Consider the following 18,423-nt stretch of genomic DNA (forward strand, 5'->3'; position numbering starts at 1 on the left):
TCATTTTCTACTGACTCCTGTTTAATCTTCTGTTGCCACATGTTAATGATATTGAGATTTGTAGTTTTTGCAGATTAAATCATAGAAGTGATAAAAGTCACTGCTTAAAGATTGGTCTTTTGTTGATCATAAACACGCATTCAGTTTTAGGGTGGAATTCCTTTTTTTTTTTTGGTCACATGCATTCCCCACCCATGGGTGCAGGTGTGTCTACCTGCCTTTTACAAGTTTCAAACGCGGAAGTTTTTAGACTGTCACGGCTCATTTTGCCTCTACACACTATGGTGGATGCAGTAGTTTGTTTTCCTTTATAAAGCCCTCAAAAAGTGAACCGAAAATAAGCCAAACATAAATCTGCTCGATCAGGGAGCGTTAACAAGTTTGGATCCTTTTTGGAGCCGGATCCCACCGGGAGTCCGAGACAATGTCATCCGCCGGTCAGATGCATCCAAGCGGCCCGGCAGAGGGAGCGGGGCTCGGGGAAAGCATCTGCGGCAGCGCCGAGAAGCTGAGCCCGTCCGCTGTTAATCATATCATGATGGAGTTTCTGTTTTATTTCTTGCGGGCTATCGTGGTTTTCTATCCCGTCTACCTGACAGGATACCTGGGCCTCAGTATCAGCTGGGTGCTGCTGTGCATGATGATGATCACCTGGTGGAAGAAGAACCGCGCGTGGAAAGACGTCCGGATCGGAACCGCCATCGACTTTGTTGACAACGAAAAAAATGTGATCAACAAGGAGCTACAAAGTGCTTTACAGATGGCATCATGGGTATGTACAGAGCAAACATGTTATCCACTATCACAGATGTATATTATAGTCATTGATGGAAAGTAAAAGTACATTTACTACATTTACTCATGTACTGTACTTAAGTACACTTCTGAGGTACTTGTACTTGAGTATTTCCATTTGATGCTACTTTATACTTCCACTCCACTACATTTCAGAGGGAAATATTGTACTTTCTACTCCACTACATTTATCTGACAGCTTTAGTTACTTTTCAGATGAAGATTTGACACAATTAATTATATAACTTAAGCTTTTACTAGTTTACAAATACAACACATTGTTAAAGATGAGTGTGTAGTCGGGGTCACATTTCATGAGTTGTTAACAGCTCCATTAAATAGTGATTTTTCCCTCTAAACTTCTCACATGGTTTCATTTCAATAAATGTTCAAATGATCCAATATTTCACCAAAAATCAAAGATTAGAGAAAAGTCCAAAAACTAAAAACAGATTTGTGTATCAGAACTTTGTTTTTCCTTCTTTCCTCTCCCATTAATCATCTCAAGACCTCTCAGATTTATCTGGTGACCCTTTGAAGGGGCCCGACCCCTAGGTTGGGAACCACTGGACTAAACTAGCCAGCTGTATATGAAGTAGTTGAAACTAGCTCCACCTCCAGCAGCTACAACAGTAACATGCTGCTCTAACACTGACGCTTCACTATTAATAATCTAATGATGTCATATATAATAATATATCAGTCAAAGGGACCAAATCACTACTATTACTGCAATACTTTAACTACATCAAGCTCATAATACTCATGTACTTTTACTTAAGTTGGGTTTTCCATGCAGGAGTTTTACTTGTAATGGAGTATTTTTACATTACTGTATTGGTACTTTTTTTAAGTAAAGAATCTGAATACTTCTTCTACCACTGATTATAGTGTTGGTAAGCATCTTTACTTGGGCAGTGGGTGTGAACTGACTTGCTTAAATCTGTATTTTATGTTTTTGTGGTTACTGATATCTCTTCTGGTCAAACAAGGAAACACATCCAAATTATGTAAAGCATCCTGAAATAACCCTGGGACATGTCACACTCTCTGTTGCCTTGACTACAAGACACTTTATTTGCATGACATGCCAGACTTGGGCTGAACCTTTTAATACTTGGAAATGGCGAAAGCCAACCAACTGTGTTGTTAGTTTACAGGAGGTTTCGCCTTTCCACACTGGCACCACACCCACGTAAACAGTGACTCATGGGAACTAAGCAGGGAGAAACAATAAGGGTTCCTCTAAATGTCAGAGGAATGTAATGTGCACTTGTGCAGTTTATGTCTTGCAACTGTCTTGTGAGTGTGTATGGAAAATAACGATGACATCAGGACTAAAACACAGATTTTAGACACTAGAGCTCTTCTCTTCCAACTAACTTGTGACAGTTTCATTTGGCATATCTTATTTTACCCCATTAATATGTTGTTATGTGTAAGTTTCCCCTCTTCAGCATCTCAGGCACACCTCACTGACGGTACTTTAATTTATTTGAATAAGGTGTCGGCCTATCAGATGCTGTGTACTAGAACATGATTCCAAACCTCTGTTACAGTCCACAGTTTTGATACTGCAAAGAAGCTTTGGTAAGCCCTGAATAACACCATTTTTATCAACGTAATCATGGATAACTGGTCAAACTTATGAAACGGGAACAAATTGCATCATTTTTGGATCAACCAGTCTATCAGGTCATGAGTCATTTTAAAATTTGCATGATGAATAATTAATAATCGGAGACACAATTATCTATATTATTACGATGATATTCACAGGTCAAGGAAAATATAATTCATCTCCACCGTCATGCATGCCACTGTGTCATTTAGGCTGCACAATTATAATCAAGCTCTATAATCACTACTAACTGGAAAGAAAAAAAAACACGCCTAACTTTGCTATCATGTTTTGTTTTTCAAAGGTCACCTTCCCTGATGTTGAGAAAGTCGGCTGGGTTAACAAGGTACACTATCAGAATAAAGTTATTTTCCTTCTTACTGCATTATGAGATGGTGCAAAGCTACTTTTCACAGTTTTAATTGAGCCCGTCTTGCTTAGTCAAGGTAGTGTTTTTGATTTTTGACTGAACTGTGGGGCTGCATGAAGGGCCAATATAGTATTTTGAACTGTAAATCATGCAACGATACTCCAATAGAGCCCCACAATATAAATAAAGACATGGAAATGTACACGATACGTCCCCTTTAACAGATACAAATATTTATTATAGTACAATGATTGTAAGCTCATGCACATTACTACAACTGCACTTGAACCCATGTGAATAATGATAACCTGGGTCAAATGACATATTCGGATAGTTCATATAGTTTAGTTATAAGGTCTGTTTTCATGAAGACAAAGCTAGTAACAGCACTCAGACAGGTTAGGCCTCTGCAAGTGCTAAGAACCAGTGAATTGCTATATGGTAGATCAGGGGACTGGGAAAGCACACTGTAATACGTTGATTAAGTTTTCTAAGGTCCAGTTAAAGCCATGGTGAGAATAATCTGAGATTAAGTGCAGAAAGCAGTGCATTTCAACTGGATTTTTATTGAACTATAAACAAAAACGTATGTCATGAGTATAATTTGGAAGATGCTGTGATGACATAACAACTTCATAGTGCTTAGTGGCTTTAAGAGTTCCCTCTATGTAAAAGTACAAGTGATATTATTGCTACAGTATTTGATTAAGGCGTGGAATCGAGGTGTTTTCACATGCTCTGTTGTGTCTTGTGTGTTCAGGTGCTGGAGCAGGCCTGGCCTTTCTTTGGGATGTACATGGAGAAGCTCCTCAAAGGAAGCATCCAATCGTCCATCAGGCTCTCCAACCCTGCGCTCAAAACGTTCACTTTTACCAAGGTCCACTTTGGACACGTTGTGAGTTGGATTTTTGCATCCGTTTGCTATTTGATATATGTTCAGTTAAACAATGAGCAGTTTCTTTTGACTGGCTGCATGTTTTTAAAACAACGTACAAAGTGTTTTAGACATAGATATTGTATTAATGGTCATACATAAAAGGAGACACGTTTGATCTGATATAATTGCTGGTTATATCGGATCCTCGACCAGTAGTGGTAGTTCCTCTAAAATGTTTTCCTAATTCCAGCCTCTCAGGATCACTGGATTGAGAGCATACACCCATGAAGTGGATCAGAGGGAGGTGATTCTGGACTTGAATATATGGTTGGTTAGACACATTTTCTCACCTCGGAGCTGTTTCTGTTCTGTCGTCATTTAAATGTGTTTTGGACCCTCTTGGCTTGGTCCTCTTTTGCAAGTGGTAAATTATGAACAAGAACCGCGTGTGTGTGTGTGTGTGTGTGTGTGTGTGTGTGTGTGTGTGTGTGTGTGTGTGTGTGTGTGTGTGTGTGTGTGTGTGTGTGTGTGTGTGTGTGTGTGTGTGTGTGTGTGCGCGCGCGTGCTGTTTTTTCTTAAAGTCAATTACTTCTCATCAGCACTGTTCTCTTTGCAGCTATGATGGTGACGTTGACATCGATGCAGATGTGAAGCCACCAATCACAGCTGGTGTCAAAGGACTTAAAGTGAGCATCTCACCTTTTAATTAAATTCATATCCTGTTACCAAGGTCATTTTATTGCTATTGCTACATACTACATACTTGTTCCTTTTACAGTCATCAAACATAAATGTGGAAAATTGCATAGAAAGATAGATGAGAACTGTTAATGAAACCGTCTTTAATCTTCCAGCTCCAGGGGATGATCAGGGTCATTCTGGAGCCGCTCATTGGTCAAGCGCCACTGGTGGGAGGAGTCACCTTTTTTTTCATTCGCCGCCCTGTGAGTACCCGCAGACACTTCATTTTCATTACTGTGACTAATCGTGCTGGGCGATTAGCCAAGTTTGAAACTCCAAATATTTCCTTCAGACCCTGCAAATCAATTGGACTGGCATGACCAACGTTCTGGACTCCGCTGCTTTCAGGTCAGTTTCCACAGAAACCTTCTTGACACAATCTCGACTTTTCATTCATAATTCCAATCCGTCCCTTTCAGTCTTAACAGAGTCACTCCAGTGTTTTGTTGTTTAGATGTTCATTTGTAAAGCTCTCCTCTGTTAAATCTCATCTGTTTCCTTCTAGTTCCTTGTCTGAGGAGACCATCATTGACATCATTGCGTCTCTCATGGTCTTGCCCAACCGCATGTCTTTTCCCCTCATCGACCAGGTCAAAGTGGACCAGATGAGGTTCCCACTACCACGTGTATGTAAGATATGCTTAAACACTTCTTATCATACTTATCACCTGCAGTCATTTGTACTAAAATAAAAAATGACCATTGCAGGCTTTTAATATACAATGTTGTTGATTTGAATCCTGTTTTCCTTCTCTCCTTCTCTGCTCCTCAGGGGGTGGTGAGGGTCCAATTGGTGGAAGCCAGAGACCTGGTGGCTAAGGACACATACATGCTGGGCATGGTGAAGGGCAAATCAGACCCCTATGCAACACTCAGAGTTGGCAACCGGCAGTTCAAAAGCAAGACTGTCAAGGAGAATTTATACCCGACATGGAATGAAGTGTTTGAGGTAGAGTAACAGTAACTGCAGTAGTCATGTCAAAACTTCAATCATAGTATAATTTTGCTAGTTTTCATGCACTGCTTTCAATAACAGGATTACTCTTTCATTCAAACTTTTAACCATTCAGCTTTCAAAATTATTTTAAACCTCCTGGATAGAAAAGTTTTGACCCAATGCTACCTATGACATCACTCCAAATTCATAGCATATTACTATAAACAAAGTTTATGCACATCCCGCACTAAGTTTTAAGATACCCTTTGATACCTGTTTGTATTCTGGTATGTAAAACCAACAAACTGCTGCACATGTCCTTGTTTGTGAAAGGCAAAGTTCATCATCTTTGTAATCACCTTCTTCTGTGTGTAATCTGCCAAAGCTTTTCTCTAAATGTTTTAAGAAATCAAATTCAGGATGTGGAACTTGGGCGTGTATCTTTACATTGACTGCCCTCTCTGAGAGACATATAATAAATGTGCTTTTTTTTTCTTTATCTGTGTGCAGTTTGTTGTCCACGAGGCCCCGGGGCAGGAGTTGGAGGTGGAGCTATATGATGAAGACACAGACAAAGATGACTTCATCGGAAGGTACGAAACCATCTAATAACAGAATGAATAAATAGGTGAAATACTTTTTGAGTCAGATGTATTGAATTTAGTATCATCTCTGTCATTCTAAAGCTTTTCAAATATGGGAGTTTTTATGACTCACTGATTGATTGTCATATTGGCCCTTTACTACCCTGCCATACACATCCCACCATGGATCCACATAGCAAAACACATTGAAAAAGGAATTTTAATGTCAAACTTTTATTATTACAAATTAGCATCAAATGTGAGATCATACCACAGAAAGAAAGGAGAAACAAAACTCTTAATGAAGAGATCTAAAGTGAGCTCATGCCTCCGTGACTGTGTGTGTTGGCTACAGTTTATTTTTTTCCACTCAGAGTGACATGAACATACCTTTTCAAGGTACGGCATGATTTTCTCCAGAGCAGACCCACTATTTCAACTCAGCTTTCTTGTGTAAACAAGAATCGTCCTCCTCCAACAGTCTCATCTATCAGCGACCGATACCTTTTTTGTTGAGTTTTTAAGTTACTGTATTATGAGTTGGGAAAATTGTGTGAGTAGCCTGGAAGCAGATGATGTTTTATGTTTTATATCCTCACATGATGTTTCAGCTTTATACAAAATACGGTTATTTGGTTGAAAATATGCAGTAGCTTGTATAAACTTGTTTTTAGAGGAGACAGCTGAGTGTTGATGTATTATAAATGGAAAATATGAGTATGATTAGTGTTGAAAATATATATATTTTTTAATTTTAGCGCTATAATGTTTACAAACTAAAATAGTAGATTAGTAGATCATCTTTCAGTCGTCATCAGTGTCACTTTTCATTATGACACCTGGGCTTTCTGCATTAGGTACCAACTTGATTTCGGGGAAGTGAAGAAGGAGAAAGTAATGGATGAGGTGAGTTTTTAATATTGCAGTCAGCACAGTTTTCTTCCCTGCAGTAGGAAAAAAGTGGTACTCACAAAATGACTTCCAGCACTACAGGACATTACACAGTACTGTTTTCTACTTTATGTTTTACTAAGTTTTAATCCCTTATAAAATAGATTTTTGAGAATGGAAAAGCTTTTATATGCTGATGTTTTCCTTACCATTTTCAGCCTGTTTCAATTTAAAGTTGCTACAAGGAACTTTTAACTAGTTATGAAACAGTCTCATGACGCCTCTATATGACCTACATAAGAGAACGAGACCATCAGTGAGAAGATTGGCTATTTCTGTATGGTTATCCTAAATGCCTGCTGCCGGGTCAGATTCCCCTGCAAAATCAGAGGAAACGATTTACGACATGCAGACCGAAAGAGCCAACTGTATGTTTATATTACACGTAGCATTGTAGCATGAGAGAGTACAAAAACGTCACTAGGACAAGGGGAGGACATTTCTCTTCATTTGATGCCATTAAAAGTTAGACTAGTTGTCGGCTTTCTGACTCATTTTAAAAAAGACGAGAGTAAAAGTGAAAGCGAGCTGAGAGCACGAGAGAGAGAGACAGCAGCGGCGGTCGAGCGAGCTAGAGAGTTAATAAGGAGAGAGTGTGGCGGTGCACAAGAACAAAGGAGTGAATCAGAGAAGTGAAACTTAATTTTCTCTTTGTTTCACAGCAGTTTCATTCTAAGCACAAACAAACACACCCACACCTCCACACAACCCTGTGGGAAGGTGCCACATTGCCGGATGCAGCCTTGCATGTAACCTCTGTGTATAAATGGTGCTAAAATAAAGTTTCAGCCACAAAATAGCCACAAATAGATACATTACCTCATTGCTATGCATCCTGCAAACAGCTGTGTTTTAAAAAAGAAAAATAGTATTAAAAATAAGTAGCGTCTTTCTTTCACTCGCTTTGCTAGCCAAGATCTTTACGACATGAGGTGGGGGTGCTCATGGGAAATGTAGTCTTCATTCTGGGAAAACGCAACGGTTTTTGTCCACAGGGGCTGCTAAAATCAACACAAAATGAAAGTTCCTTGTAGTAATTTTAAATAAAGTCTCAACATGAGCGTCATGTTGATAAATGAATCTCACCCTGTCTGGCAGTGGTTCCCTCTGGAAGAAGTCCAGAATGGCGAAGTTCATCTCAAGCTCCAGTGGCTTTCCCTTCACGCTGACTCCAGCCTGCTGAAGGAGGTACAGCAGCCCCAATGTTGCTTCAGTCTCATCCATCAGAATTTTAATTAACAATTCGATTCACTATCATTAGGGTCTTGTTCAAGGTGCTAACCTTCTTGCCACAAGTCTTATGTAGTCACAGATATTTAATGTTATTGAGAAAGACTTAAGATGTGAAGTCACATTTCCAGGGGCTTAAACGGTAGGTTGCCCCTGTGTGTTACTGACTTCCTGGACCAACAGTTGGGTGTTTAAATCATGTAATTCTCTCTGCCAACACTTTCTTCCAGTCTACCAACGGCTGTGCTTGTGCAATGCTTGCAGTGTATCTGGACAATGCCTCAAACCTACCGGTAAGTGGCTTCTAATGGGGACTGTTGTTGCGGAGAGCAGGTGATGCAACATGGATGTGCAAATGTGCTGATGGTTTGTTTGTATGTCTCTGCAGAAAGACCACTCCGAGATCACCCACCATCACAAACATGGGAGGCACTCACATGAAGAACGAGTAAGACAACAGCTTTTAAACACTCCTTAAACAGAAGAGATGAATAATTCTGTTCTTATGTTCACACCAGCTGCCCTCCTTGTTTCACTATGCCAAAAACAAAAAATATGCTAAACTTGAATATATGGATTAATGCAAATATCAGCCATATTAAAAAAATATATTGCCTTTTTCTTCTTTCAGAAGAACATTAGAATAAACAATGTCTAAATATTCATGCATGAACATTAACACGCTTTTTAATTTTTTCATGTTGTCCATTTTGGTCATAATCCAGTAGTCCTAAAGGCCGTATCTATCATTTCAGTAATTAAAGGTGCAGTGTGTAGAATTAAGTGGCATCTAGCCGGGAGTTTGCAGACTTCAACAAGTGTAATGCATTCACTTGAGAGAAAAAAATTGCCCTGTTTTTCTGAATCAACAAGATAATTATCTCAGAAATTCTGAGAAATTCTGTTTTTCTGAATTAACGAGATACCTCAAAATCCTGACTGTGGTAATGCCGCTGTCTGAATTTCATTGCACCTAAAGTAGTGTAATTATGGTAAAGACGTCCTCTGAGCGAGACGAAGGTCCTGAAAGATACATAAACGCGTTGTCTGTCATGTTCTTTCTGTGTTCTTTTATGAATATAATTCATTGTACTTTTTTCTCATGTTTGACCTGTTGTAAGTTTTATTTTGCTAGTAGGTCAGATATCAGATAAATCCTAAAGATTGCTGGTGCAGATGTCCTCTCTAACAGTATTTAAGTCCCACTGTGCCTGTTTATGGATATTGCAACATAAAATAACCTCTTAGGTCTGTAGGCAGTGAGGTGTCTTTGCTTCATCTATTTTTGGGCTTTGATGAAACATTTTTGCCTGTCCTGAGGTGCTGGCGCAAAGATGACAAACTAATAACAATACCATCTATATTACTTAGACACGAGTATCTTCCAATGTTTCAAACCAAAACCAAAATAAAACTGGATTAAACTAAACAGGTTGGACATGTTTACTTCGAGCTCTCAAGTAGGAATGAAAGCTTCTCTTGGGATTTTGAGGCATCTCGTTCATTCAAAAAAACAGAATTTTTTTTTCAAGAAAAAATTCTCAGAATTTCCGACATAATTATCTTGTTATTTCAGAAAAACAATCTCTCTCAAGTGAATGCATTACTCCTCCGTAAAACAGAACCTGTTCATACAAAGGTTTTATTGTTGGACATTCCTGTAGGGGGTGAAGGACAGGGATTTTCTTATATCTCAAGCACATGTTGTCTTTAGTTAAACTTTTTTTGTTATTATTATTATTTAATAAGACTACATAAGACAACACAATAGTGGTTGTCAAATAGCTCATGAACATCTAATATGAATATTGTGATTTTTATATGAAGTTTCCTTTCTACCGCCTATTATAAAAGCAAATTTGACAACTATAGCAATTCTACATTTTAATTGGTTGCTCTTGTCAAATGCGGCTCATGTGTTAGATTTGGAGTAAAGAAAATATCTGATAGAAAATGTTTGTGTTTTAATCTGTGTTTATAGTTTCAGGGTTAAATTAGACAATCAGGAAGCTTCTCTTTCACTTTACCACATTCCCTGTACATAGCTGGAATTTCCTGTTTGTCTGGTTCATGCCTGTCATTTTATCTGGGTGTGTTATTACCAGCTGGTGTTCGTGTTACTAGATTTCTTAACTTGTGGCACGTTCATGGTGTGTAAAGAATTAGTGATCTAAAAAAATCCTCTGCTCCAGTTATTAAATCTATACTTATTATATACAGATTTGTTCTCTCTGTAACATAAATAGTAGCTTCTTAGTATTTCAAGGTTACTACATAAGATAAATCATTCACATGAGAACACAGAAATGCAAAGTCATCCAGTAGTGTCTGTGACTTACATTAGATCTACGCAGGCTGACTGTGCTCATTTTGTAAACCCTGTTTATCTGAAAATTAAAGCCATATCAAGCAAATTATCAGAATTATTTAACCTAAAACCTGTTAAACAAACTCAATACAAGGTACTTAAAACTGCCAGTATGCCCTCTGCTGCTCACTGTGTGAAAATGCAGTCATGAAGTGAAATATGTGTAAACACAAGATTCCCTCTTATTTAGGTTTCATTATCCTGAGTTCTGTATTGTGTCTTAGCAAACATAAGTACATCAATGTCCCTTTGTGATGTGAGGTTTGCTTTGTGAGGAGAAACTAAAAGAATACCAAGAAGAAAACATGTATCGTCATGTTGTTGTAAAGGTATTTTTATAGTTGATGGTGTCATCCAGCATGTCAAGAGTTAAGGGCAAGAATTTATGAGGTTTATCATTTAAATCTGAAATGTGTCCACATCAACCTCTTTGCATTTTTCTTCCTTTTGAAATGTTGAAATGAAGTTCAGCCATCAAAGGTCATTTAAGACAAACTTTACAGTCCAAAAAAGCATGCTAGCTGGTTCTTCCACCAGTAGCTTAATTATCCTCCTTCAGTAATAATAAAAGGTTACATCTCTGTTTTTGCCACCCTTAACATCTGTTTTACGTCTCCCAGATGGTGGGGAGGGTCTGCAGTGTGTTAGGGAGAGGAATGCAGGACCTGCAGCCTGGAAGGCAACAGACTGCTCAAAGACAAATTCCCAACATTAGCTTTTGTACAAGTAAAATCAGTATTCCTCATTGTTCCTGTAGTTTGGCTCACCTGCTAAGGGTTGTAAAACTACATTTAAAATCTATGCATGATCTAAAATAGAAATGTAATTGTCCAAAATAATCAGTTCACAGTTTATTTACATGTTTTTATTGTTAAAAGACATGAAGGACAGAGAAGTTGAGACTTTATGTAGAAGACATAATGGGCAGACAATCTGTTGCATGTTTGATATCGTGTCATTTTAAATTTAATCTAAATCTAATTTACTTTTTATTAGTTTTTCTTTTAAAGAACACATAAATGAAAGTGGTACATTTGAATTTGCTTGGCTCTTAATGGATTTTACACATATTATAATTAAATCATTCAAAAACCAGCATCTCCAAATGTTATTAATAAGTGTGTTTGATGACCCTCATTGATTGATCACTCACCTGCTTATTCAACCATAATTTGACAATTGGATGCACATAAATACTCTTATTTCGACTCAAATTCTGTCCCTAGATATGGCCCTTTTACAACAAAACAAAGAATTACAGGAAAGATGTGAAGTGTGAAGTAAATAGAAGTGCTATTTATGGTCAGACATTGCTACTCCTACTGTCCAAAGTCTGATACGAATAAATGTTTGACTTATCACATGAGCTGCGTCATCTAAAGGAGACAAGACATCATACCCAACCCTATATTCACCTTGTCTCAGATTGTAAACTGATATTAATATTGATTAATACTAACAAACAGAGACTCAAGTAAGCAGTCTGTAGATTATGACACACAAAGCCAAAAATATTGCATGCTCTGCCTCACTGGTTTGCTGTCTTTTCAGCTCACAAGGAGAGTGGCCAATCCTAACTCTTATGTGGAATTGTCCATCGATGAGGACGTTCAGAAAAGCAAGGTATTCATCACACTGATACAATACTTTCTCTTTCATTCATTAAACATGATAAAATAATACCTGTTAATTAGTGTCTGTGCTTGCTTTGGAGTATTTAGCACTGTGCATGAGAGCAGATATGTCAGACTAACAGGTTTCAACTTCGCTCACATGTCTGTGGTGTAAAAATAGTTTCAAGGTGAACTTTAGAGAATTTGAACCCAGAATGAACACAGTCTGTCTGAAACACAGTCTTAGCTTTCAGTTGGTAATTACCCAATCATTCTTTCTTTCCTCAGGTCGTGTTTGCGTCTAAAGACCCGGTGTGGGAGGAGGGCTTCACCTTCTTTGTGCATAATGTCAAAACACAGCAGCTCATTGTGCAGGTTTGACATGTCATGTTGTACATACTTTCAGAAGAGGTGGATCAGCAATTGTTTAAACATTGTATCAAAACACTTGAAATAGTTAAAAGTTGATTTCTTTAATCATATTTCCATGTGGCTGGACAGTGGTCACAACCTAAGACAGTATTTATTTTTTATCTTTTTGCATTCATTCCTATGAAACTGTATCAATATGTGTCTGTCTCTGAAGAAAAAACACCAACCTTGATTTCTCTGCCATTCATTACAATAAAACCTAGAAAAAGACCAGTCAAATATCTCCAGGAGATATAAAACGTAATTACTCCACTGCTTGAATATTTTCATCTCTTTGTTCTTGTGGCAGGTCAAAGAGCATGACAAGAAGACACAACTTGGTGTTCTCAATTTGCCTCTCACTCGCCTCCTCAACATCTCCAACATGACACTGGACCAGCGCTTGCAGCTGGAGCGCTCCGGAGCAAACAGCCAGATCAAGCTGAAGGCCACTCTCAGGGTGGGTACACATGTTTGCATAATACATAGTAACTGATATTATACAGACAGATTAGACCAAAACAACATTCAGCTGCTTCCTGTTGAAAGCTAATAATATTTTATTTACGTACATTTCCATTTTGCTGCCATCTAGATAATATAACTTATTTTAACAACATCTACGTCATGAGAACTGAGCAGGTGAGTGCTATTTTGTCACTGACATTATCCTCCATCCCACAATAGATTCTATCTGAGGAAAAGCCGCCACCCAAGATTGTCCCTGATCCACAAGTCAAACCACAAACACCACAGACTAACCAAGGTGGTAACGCCTCCGTATCCACTCCCTCCGTCGCTACATCCTCCTCTTCAGCACTTTCCTCTAACACTACTCCCGGTGCCCAAACCCCATCTATGGTCCGGGCGGCTAATTCCAGGAATGGCTCTAATGAAGACTATCCAGCCCACACATCACACATGCGTCGATACGACTCCCACAGCCTGCTGTCAGAGAACTCCATCGCTTCGTCACGTTTTGACCTTTCAGATGGAGCCTCATATCCAGAGTGAGTCTGTAGCTTTGTTAAGTGGTTTACCAAGAAGGAAGAATTGGAAGATAATTTGTCTCTTATAATTTTGACTGACAAAGAAGAGCGGAGACCTGGATAAAGGGTCCCTTGTGCTCTCAGTATGTCCACATGTCTTTTGCACTCTTATCATTAACTGAACTGTATGTATTTTAGCAACAGTAATAAAAATTTGATTTAAAAAACATTTTTTTATCACTATAGTGCCATCAGGAAACACCAGGGTTCATTTGGGGAGATCCAACTGACTGTACGCTATGCCAGCCTGAGGGAAAAACTCATCATCTTGGTTAACTCCTGCAGGTACGTCAGACAAAGCCTCACTAGTGTTTCCTAGCAGCTCTAATATGGACCAGGAAATCACCCATTTGCTCAGTTTAAATCTAAACACGTTTAAGATCTCAGAACACAGAAATTGACATTAAAATGTCAGTGTGATAACATGAAAAAACAATGTGAGCTGGTGCTTTGTTGAAATACTACTTCATAGCTCTTGCGTATGCAGTGCAGTATATGTGTCAACATCAAGTGAAGTAATCACAATATGATGTTGCAGTTTTTGGCTGGTTTTTAAAGAAAAACCATTTAGTATACTTTCTTTTTCAGCACATTGCAGAATATCAGAAACAGTTTTGTTTTGAGAATATTTAGATATCAATAGTCAGTCCTTGCTTGAATGCTGTGACTGAAACCAACACAACAAAAGAGTAAATTGCTGTAATTGAACATACAAATGATTTTCTTTTCATTAGCTAATCCTGAAATTCAGTTGTTCAAAAGAACTATTTAAATGAGAAGACATATTAACAAGCTGTGATAACTTGTTGCATGTTCGTGTACCTGTTGCCTACAGGAACTTATTCCCCTGCAATGAGAATGGCACAGACGCTTACGTCCGCCTTTATTTGCTCCCTGACCAATCCTGGAGACACCGCAAGAGGACACATGTCAAGAGGAGGACCATCAATCCTGTCTTCAATGACAAGTGAGCTCACATGATTTGTCCTGCAAAACATTAATTTACATTTTCATCAGTTGCTTTTTTTGATTACCAGCTTGATGCAGTTACAGTATATTTATATATTTAAGGCTCAGTGGTTGAGAGTGTGTCTGGCACTCTTTCTGACAACGCACTTTCATCACAGGTTCGAGTTTGATGTGTCACTTGAAGAAGCAAAATCTAGAAAGTTGGACGTGGCAGTGAAAAACAACAGGATGTTCCACACACGGGAGAGAAAGGACATTGGCATGGTATTATATACTACTATTATACTATTAGACCATGTCATGGGCAAACAAACATACAGCCACTAAATCTCTGACGTTGGCTCATTATGGTTCAATGTTGTAAATGTTTTTTTATTTCATGCAGATATTGCAGAACCAAAATCTTGACTGCTGTGTATGGCCCACTTTTGCAGTTTACAACTACGATATATCTGGATAATTGATTGATTTTCCAAGTTGTGCTTCTGTCCACAGGTGCTTATAGATCTTTCCCAGCTGGATCTAACCAAAGGCAGCACAGAATGGTATGGGGCCCAGTTTGCTACTTTTGCATGTGTGAACCTAGTAGTGTAGCTTTATTGCTGCAGTTTGTGGATGTCGACACAGACTGTGGTGCAAGCTACAAATAATTCTTGGTGTTTTGTTCTGAATGGCACAGCAAGTTGAGTTTGACGTACGCATTGCATCACCGCTAAGACAAAATCATTTCCTTCTCTCATTTTGTAAATGTTGTTTTCTTGCACTTGCACTTCTTTTCGCAGGTTTGGAAATAGGCTGACTCATTTCATGCCAAGAGTTAGATGAAAGGATCAATATCACTTTCATGTCTGCACAGTAATTATGAAGCAGCCAGTTAGCTTAGCTTGGCACAAAGACTGGAAAAGTAGAAGAACAGTTAGCCTGGCTCTGTCCAAACAAAGGTAACAAAATCTGTCAACCAGCACCAATAAAGCTCACTAATTAACACATTATGTCTTGTTTGTTTAATCCGTTCAAAAGTGTAAAAATGACATGTTGGGGCTTTACAGGGCTTTATGTGCCAGACTATTTCTTGGCTGGACGCAGTGACTTCCTGGAGTCTCTGTTTACCTTTCAGCCTCATGGCAACAACAAGACTAGTTACTGCTCCTGCCAAGAAACTGTGCGGCACATAAACCCCCCTAAAACCACAACATGTATTAATAATTAGTGAGATTTACTTGCTGGTAGGTGGAATTTGTTGCCTTTGGACAGAGCCAGGCTAACTGTTTTCCTCTGCTTCAAGTCTTTATAATAAGCTAAGATAACCGGCTGTTGGCTTTATAATAACATGTCATACATGTTTGTTTTTTTTTTCAAAAAAGTCAAATTAACTAGTTAAAAATCCTTAAAATGACATCTCCTCCTTCTCCCTCATTGAAAAATCCAGAATCTATGAATATGTAAATATTATTTATTTCAAAAGTTTAACTTGCAAGTTGATGTTTACTTCATCGAAAAGTCCATTATCAGTGTATGTGCATTGAAGGCTTCCAGTTTCCACATCACACTTGTGTAAGTTATGTACTGGACCACGACTGGCGCCAGTTTAGTTGTGATGTCACAAATCATGCTCATAGGTACACACAGGCCTTAAACTCAGATTTTCATTGAGCACAGAGAAACTTTCCACTTTCAGCAGATGAAGGTGAAAACAGCCTTCTAGCGTCAAACTCTGCACATACATCATTCCATCCCATTGAAGCTCAAACATCCAAATGACGAAACAAGAAGAAAAACATATTTTTGAGCAGACTAAACGGACACATGTGAGCGGTATCAATCTTCTCATCTTACTCTCGGCAAGAAAGCAAAAAAGTGATTTCCCAAAATGTCAAACAATTCCTTTTAAGCTGGTTACAACAAACACCCTCAATAAATGATGACTACTCTTTGACTCTAGTTTGCCTCCAGTGATATTGAGTTAAAACTAATGTGAGGAAACAAATGGCTTTTTTGGTTCAAGTATATGAATATTTCACTTCTCTTTCCCTGTTAGGTATGAGCTCACAATACCTGGGCTGAAGAAATCCAGCTAGCAGGTGGAGCTGTAAAACCTCTGTTTGCAGTGCAAAGAGCAGCTCCTCAGCCACTGCAAGGCCAAATGCAGGCCTGATAAATGCTTGGACTGTTACATATTTGTCTTCTTTATCATCATGGACCAGAGTTGGGTTTTCCAAAAGCAGCACCGAATCCATCTCAGATACTGGACATGCTTAGTATGTCAGAGTATGTATGTATGTATGATCACAGGCACAAAATAAATTCTAAACCACAGATCTACTTAACTTTAACTTTACTTAAATAAATAAATAATAATAATAATAAACTCTTTAAGTGCATCTTGTCCCACTTACAGATATCCCATATGATTTAACAGCATACTCAGAATAATATTAACTGTTCTAAATTATTTTAAGCAGAGAAGACAAACAGCTACAAATAAGACATTTAAATATGCTACTGTATCCCAGATAATGTTATCAAAAGCAGTGTATCATTTTATGATGCAATTTATCGTAGCTTATTTGGGTCGACAAGCAGAAACCAAGTCATCCTGAATAGTAATGCTATTGCTAAGTGTTACTTTTTCATAGGAAATAATGATGTAATTCATCAGAAAATGTTTGTATTTCTACTACAAGTTATTGTTTGTTTTGGGTATTTTTTTGTGAGAGGTTTGTTTTTTGAGTTGCTCTGAGCCAAATGTATGCTTTGTATTTCTTTGTAAATAGTTGTATTGATAGTTTAAATGTAATTTAATAAGGGGTAAAAAAAACCCACGTGTTTGTTGCAGCAGCCCAGGAGAGTCACTGCGTGGTGAGGAAGGTTACACACTTAAATACACTCTGACACCCACATATTCACAGCTGGAAGGTGCAAAATACAACCGTGTGTGAGCAGCTGAAGTAGTGGGTTCATTAAAAGTGAAACTGCATCCAAGTAAGGCACTTGAGATATCCTTATTTCCTTGCTCAAGGGCGTCTTGACCATAGTTACTGAAGGAGTAGGAGTATATCTTTTTAACCCTCTCAGATTTAAGACCTGGTCTTGACTAGTACTTCTGGAAGAGTGATCTTCAGTGACTAGACCAGATATTAACATTTTGTGATTCATGTTTAAAATACTCTCAGACAACTTTTATGAGTGGCTTATATCTGTTTCCAGGAAAAATGTTTTATACAACTTGATAAACAAGCTTTTATGTATCCCTGTTTACTGATTGAACGTAGTTTGGACATGGTTTTCAATACTAATTGAATTGGATTCTCCATTTGAGTAGGATTTTACTCGAAAAACATCAAAAATTTCAATACATTTTTCTAGGCTTATATGTAGACTGCCATAGACTTATGATACCCAACTTTGCTAGGTGTAAAAAGTTGAGCCAAGAATTTGGTCTTAACTAATGTTGAGCTGCTCTTCCATTTAAATAGTTCTCTAGCTGGAGAATCTATGGAAAGTTTCCAATTCTGATGTTTTTGAATTTGCATTCTGTATGACCCTGAAATGTGTTTCCAGTTAACATTTTGATGGGAAATAAACATTTTAAAACAAACGTGGGCTTTTTCAATTGCAGTGGTTTCATTTATTGTGAATGTGAGTGTGATCAGTTGTATCTTTACATATTATAATATTATATACTGTGCCTATACGGACACAATTACTCTCTGTAATCAACCATGCACATTTCATGGATGGCATAGGTCTGTCACAGGATAATTGGGTATATATGCTGAACAAATACACATTAAAATGTATAGAATAATCCATAAATAAAATTATGTTCTAATTCCAATCTAATATATATAAATACTTTCTTCAGCAATTTACAAGATGCCTGAAACATGCTTCTTTTATCACTGTC

General features: G+C 38.0%; 1 protein-coding gene across 1 annotated transcript; it reads left to right on the forward strand.

Annotated features, from left to right (window-relative positions):
• On the forward strand, positions 1–18,104 carry esyt3 (extended synaptotagmin-like protein 3). Its single transcript, XM_044366718.1, has 23 exons — positions 1–772; positions 2,721–2,762; positions 3,547–3,681; positions 3,914–3,990; positions 4,280–4,349; positions 4,518–4,607; positions 4,697–4,752; positions 4,910–5,030; positions 5,177–5,353; positions 5,852–5,934; positions 6,783–6,831; positions 7,975–8,064; positions 8,337–8,399; positions 8,495–8,554; positions 12,026–12,097; positions 12,376–12,462; positions 12,809–12,958; positions 13,186–13,508; positions 13,734–13,832; positions 14,383–14,514; positions 14,675–14,780; positions 15,012–15,061; positions 16,555–18,104. Exons 1-23 carry the CDS (start codon positions 425–427, stop codon positions 16,592–16,594), a joined length of 2,520 nt encoding a protein of 839 aa, XP_044222653.1. The 5' UTR covers positions 1–424; the 3' UTR covers positions 16,595–18,104.
• Positions 18,105–18,423: the final 319 nt, after the last annotated feature.

The sequence above is a fragment of the Thunnus albacares genome, chromosome 11 (genome assembly GCF_914725855.1).
Source record: "Thunnus albacares chromosome 11, fThuAlb1.1, whole genome shotgun sequence".
NCBI lineage: Eukaryota > Metazoa > Chordata > Actinopteri > Scombriformes > Scombridae > Thunnus > Thunnus albacares.

Excerpts from the sequence above, each read along its gene's own strand:
- esyt3 (XM_044366718.1), top strand. The coding sequence starts at position 425 with ATGTCATCCGCCGGTCAGATGCATCCAAGCGGCCCGGCAGAGGGAGCG. Across the intron at positions 3,991-4,279 it reads ATTCTGGACTTGAATATATG|CTATGATGGTGACGTTGACA; the intron begins GTTGGTTAGACA and ends TTCTCTTTGCAG. Across the intron at positions 4,350-4,517 it reads CTGGTGTCAAAGGACTTAAA|CTCCAGGGGATGATCAGGGT; the intron begins GTGAGCATCTCA and ends TTAATCTTCCAG.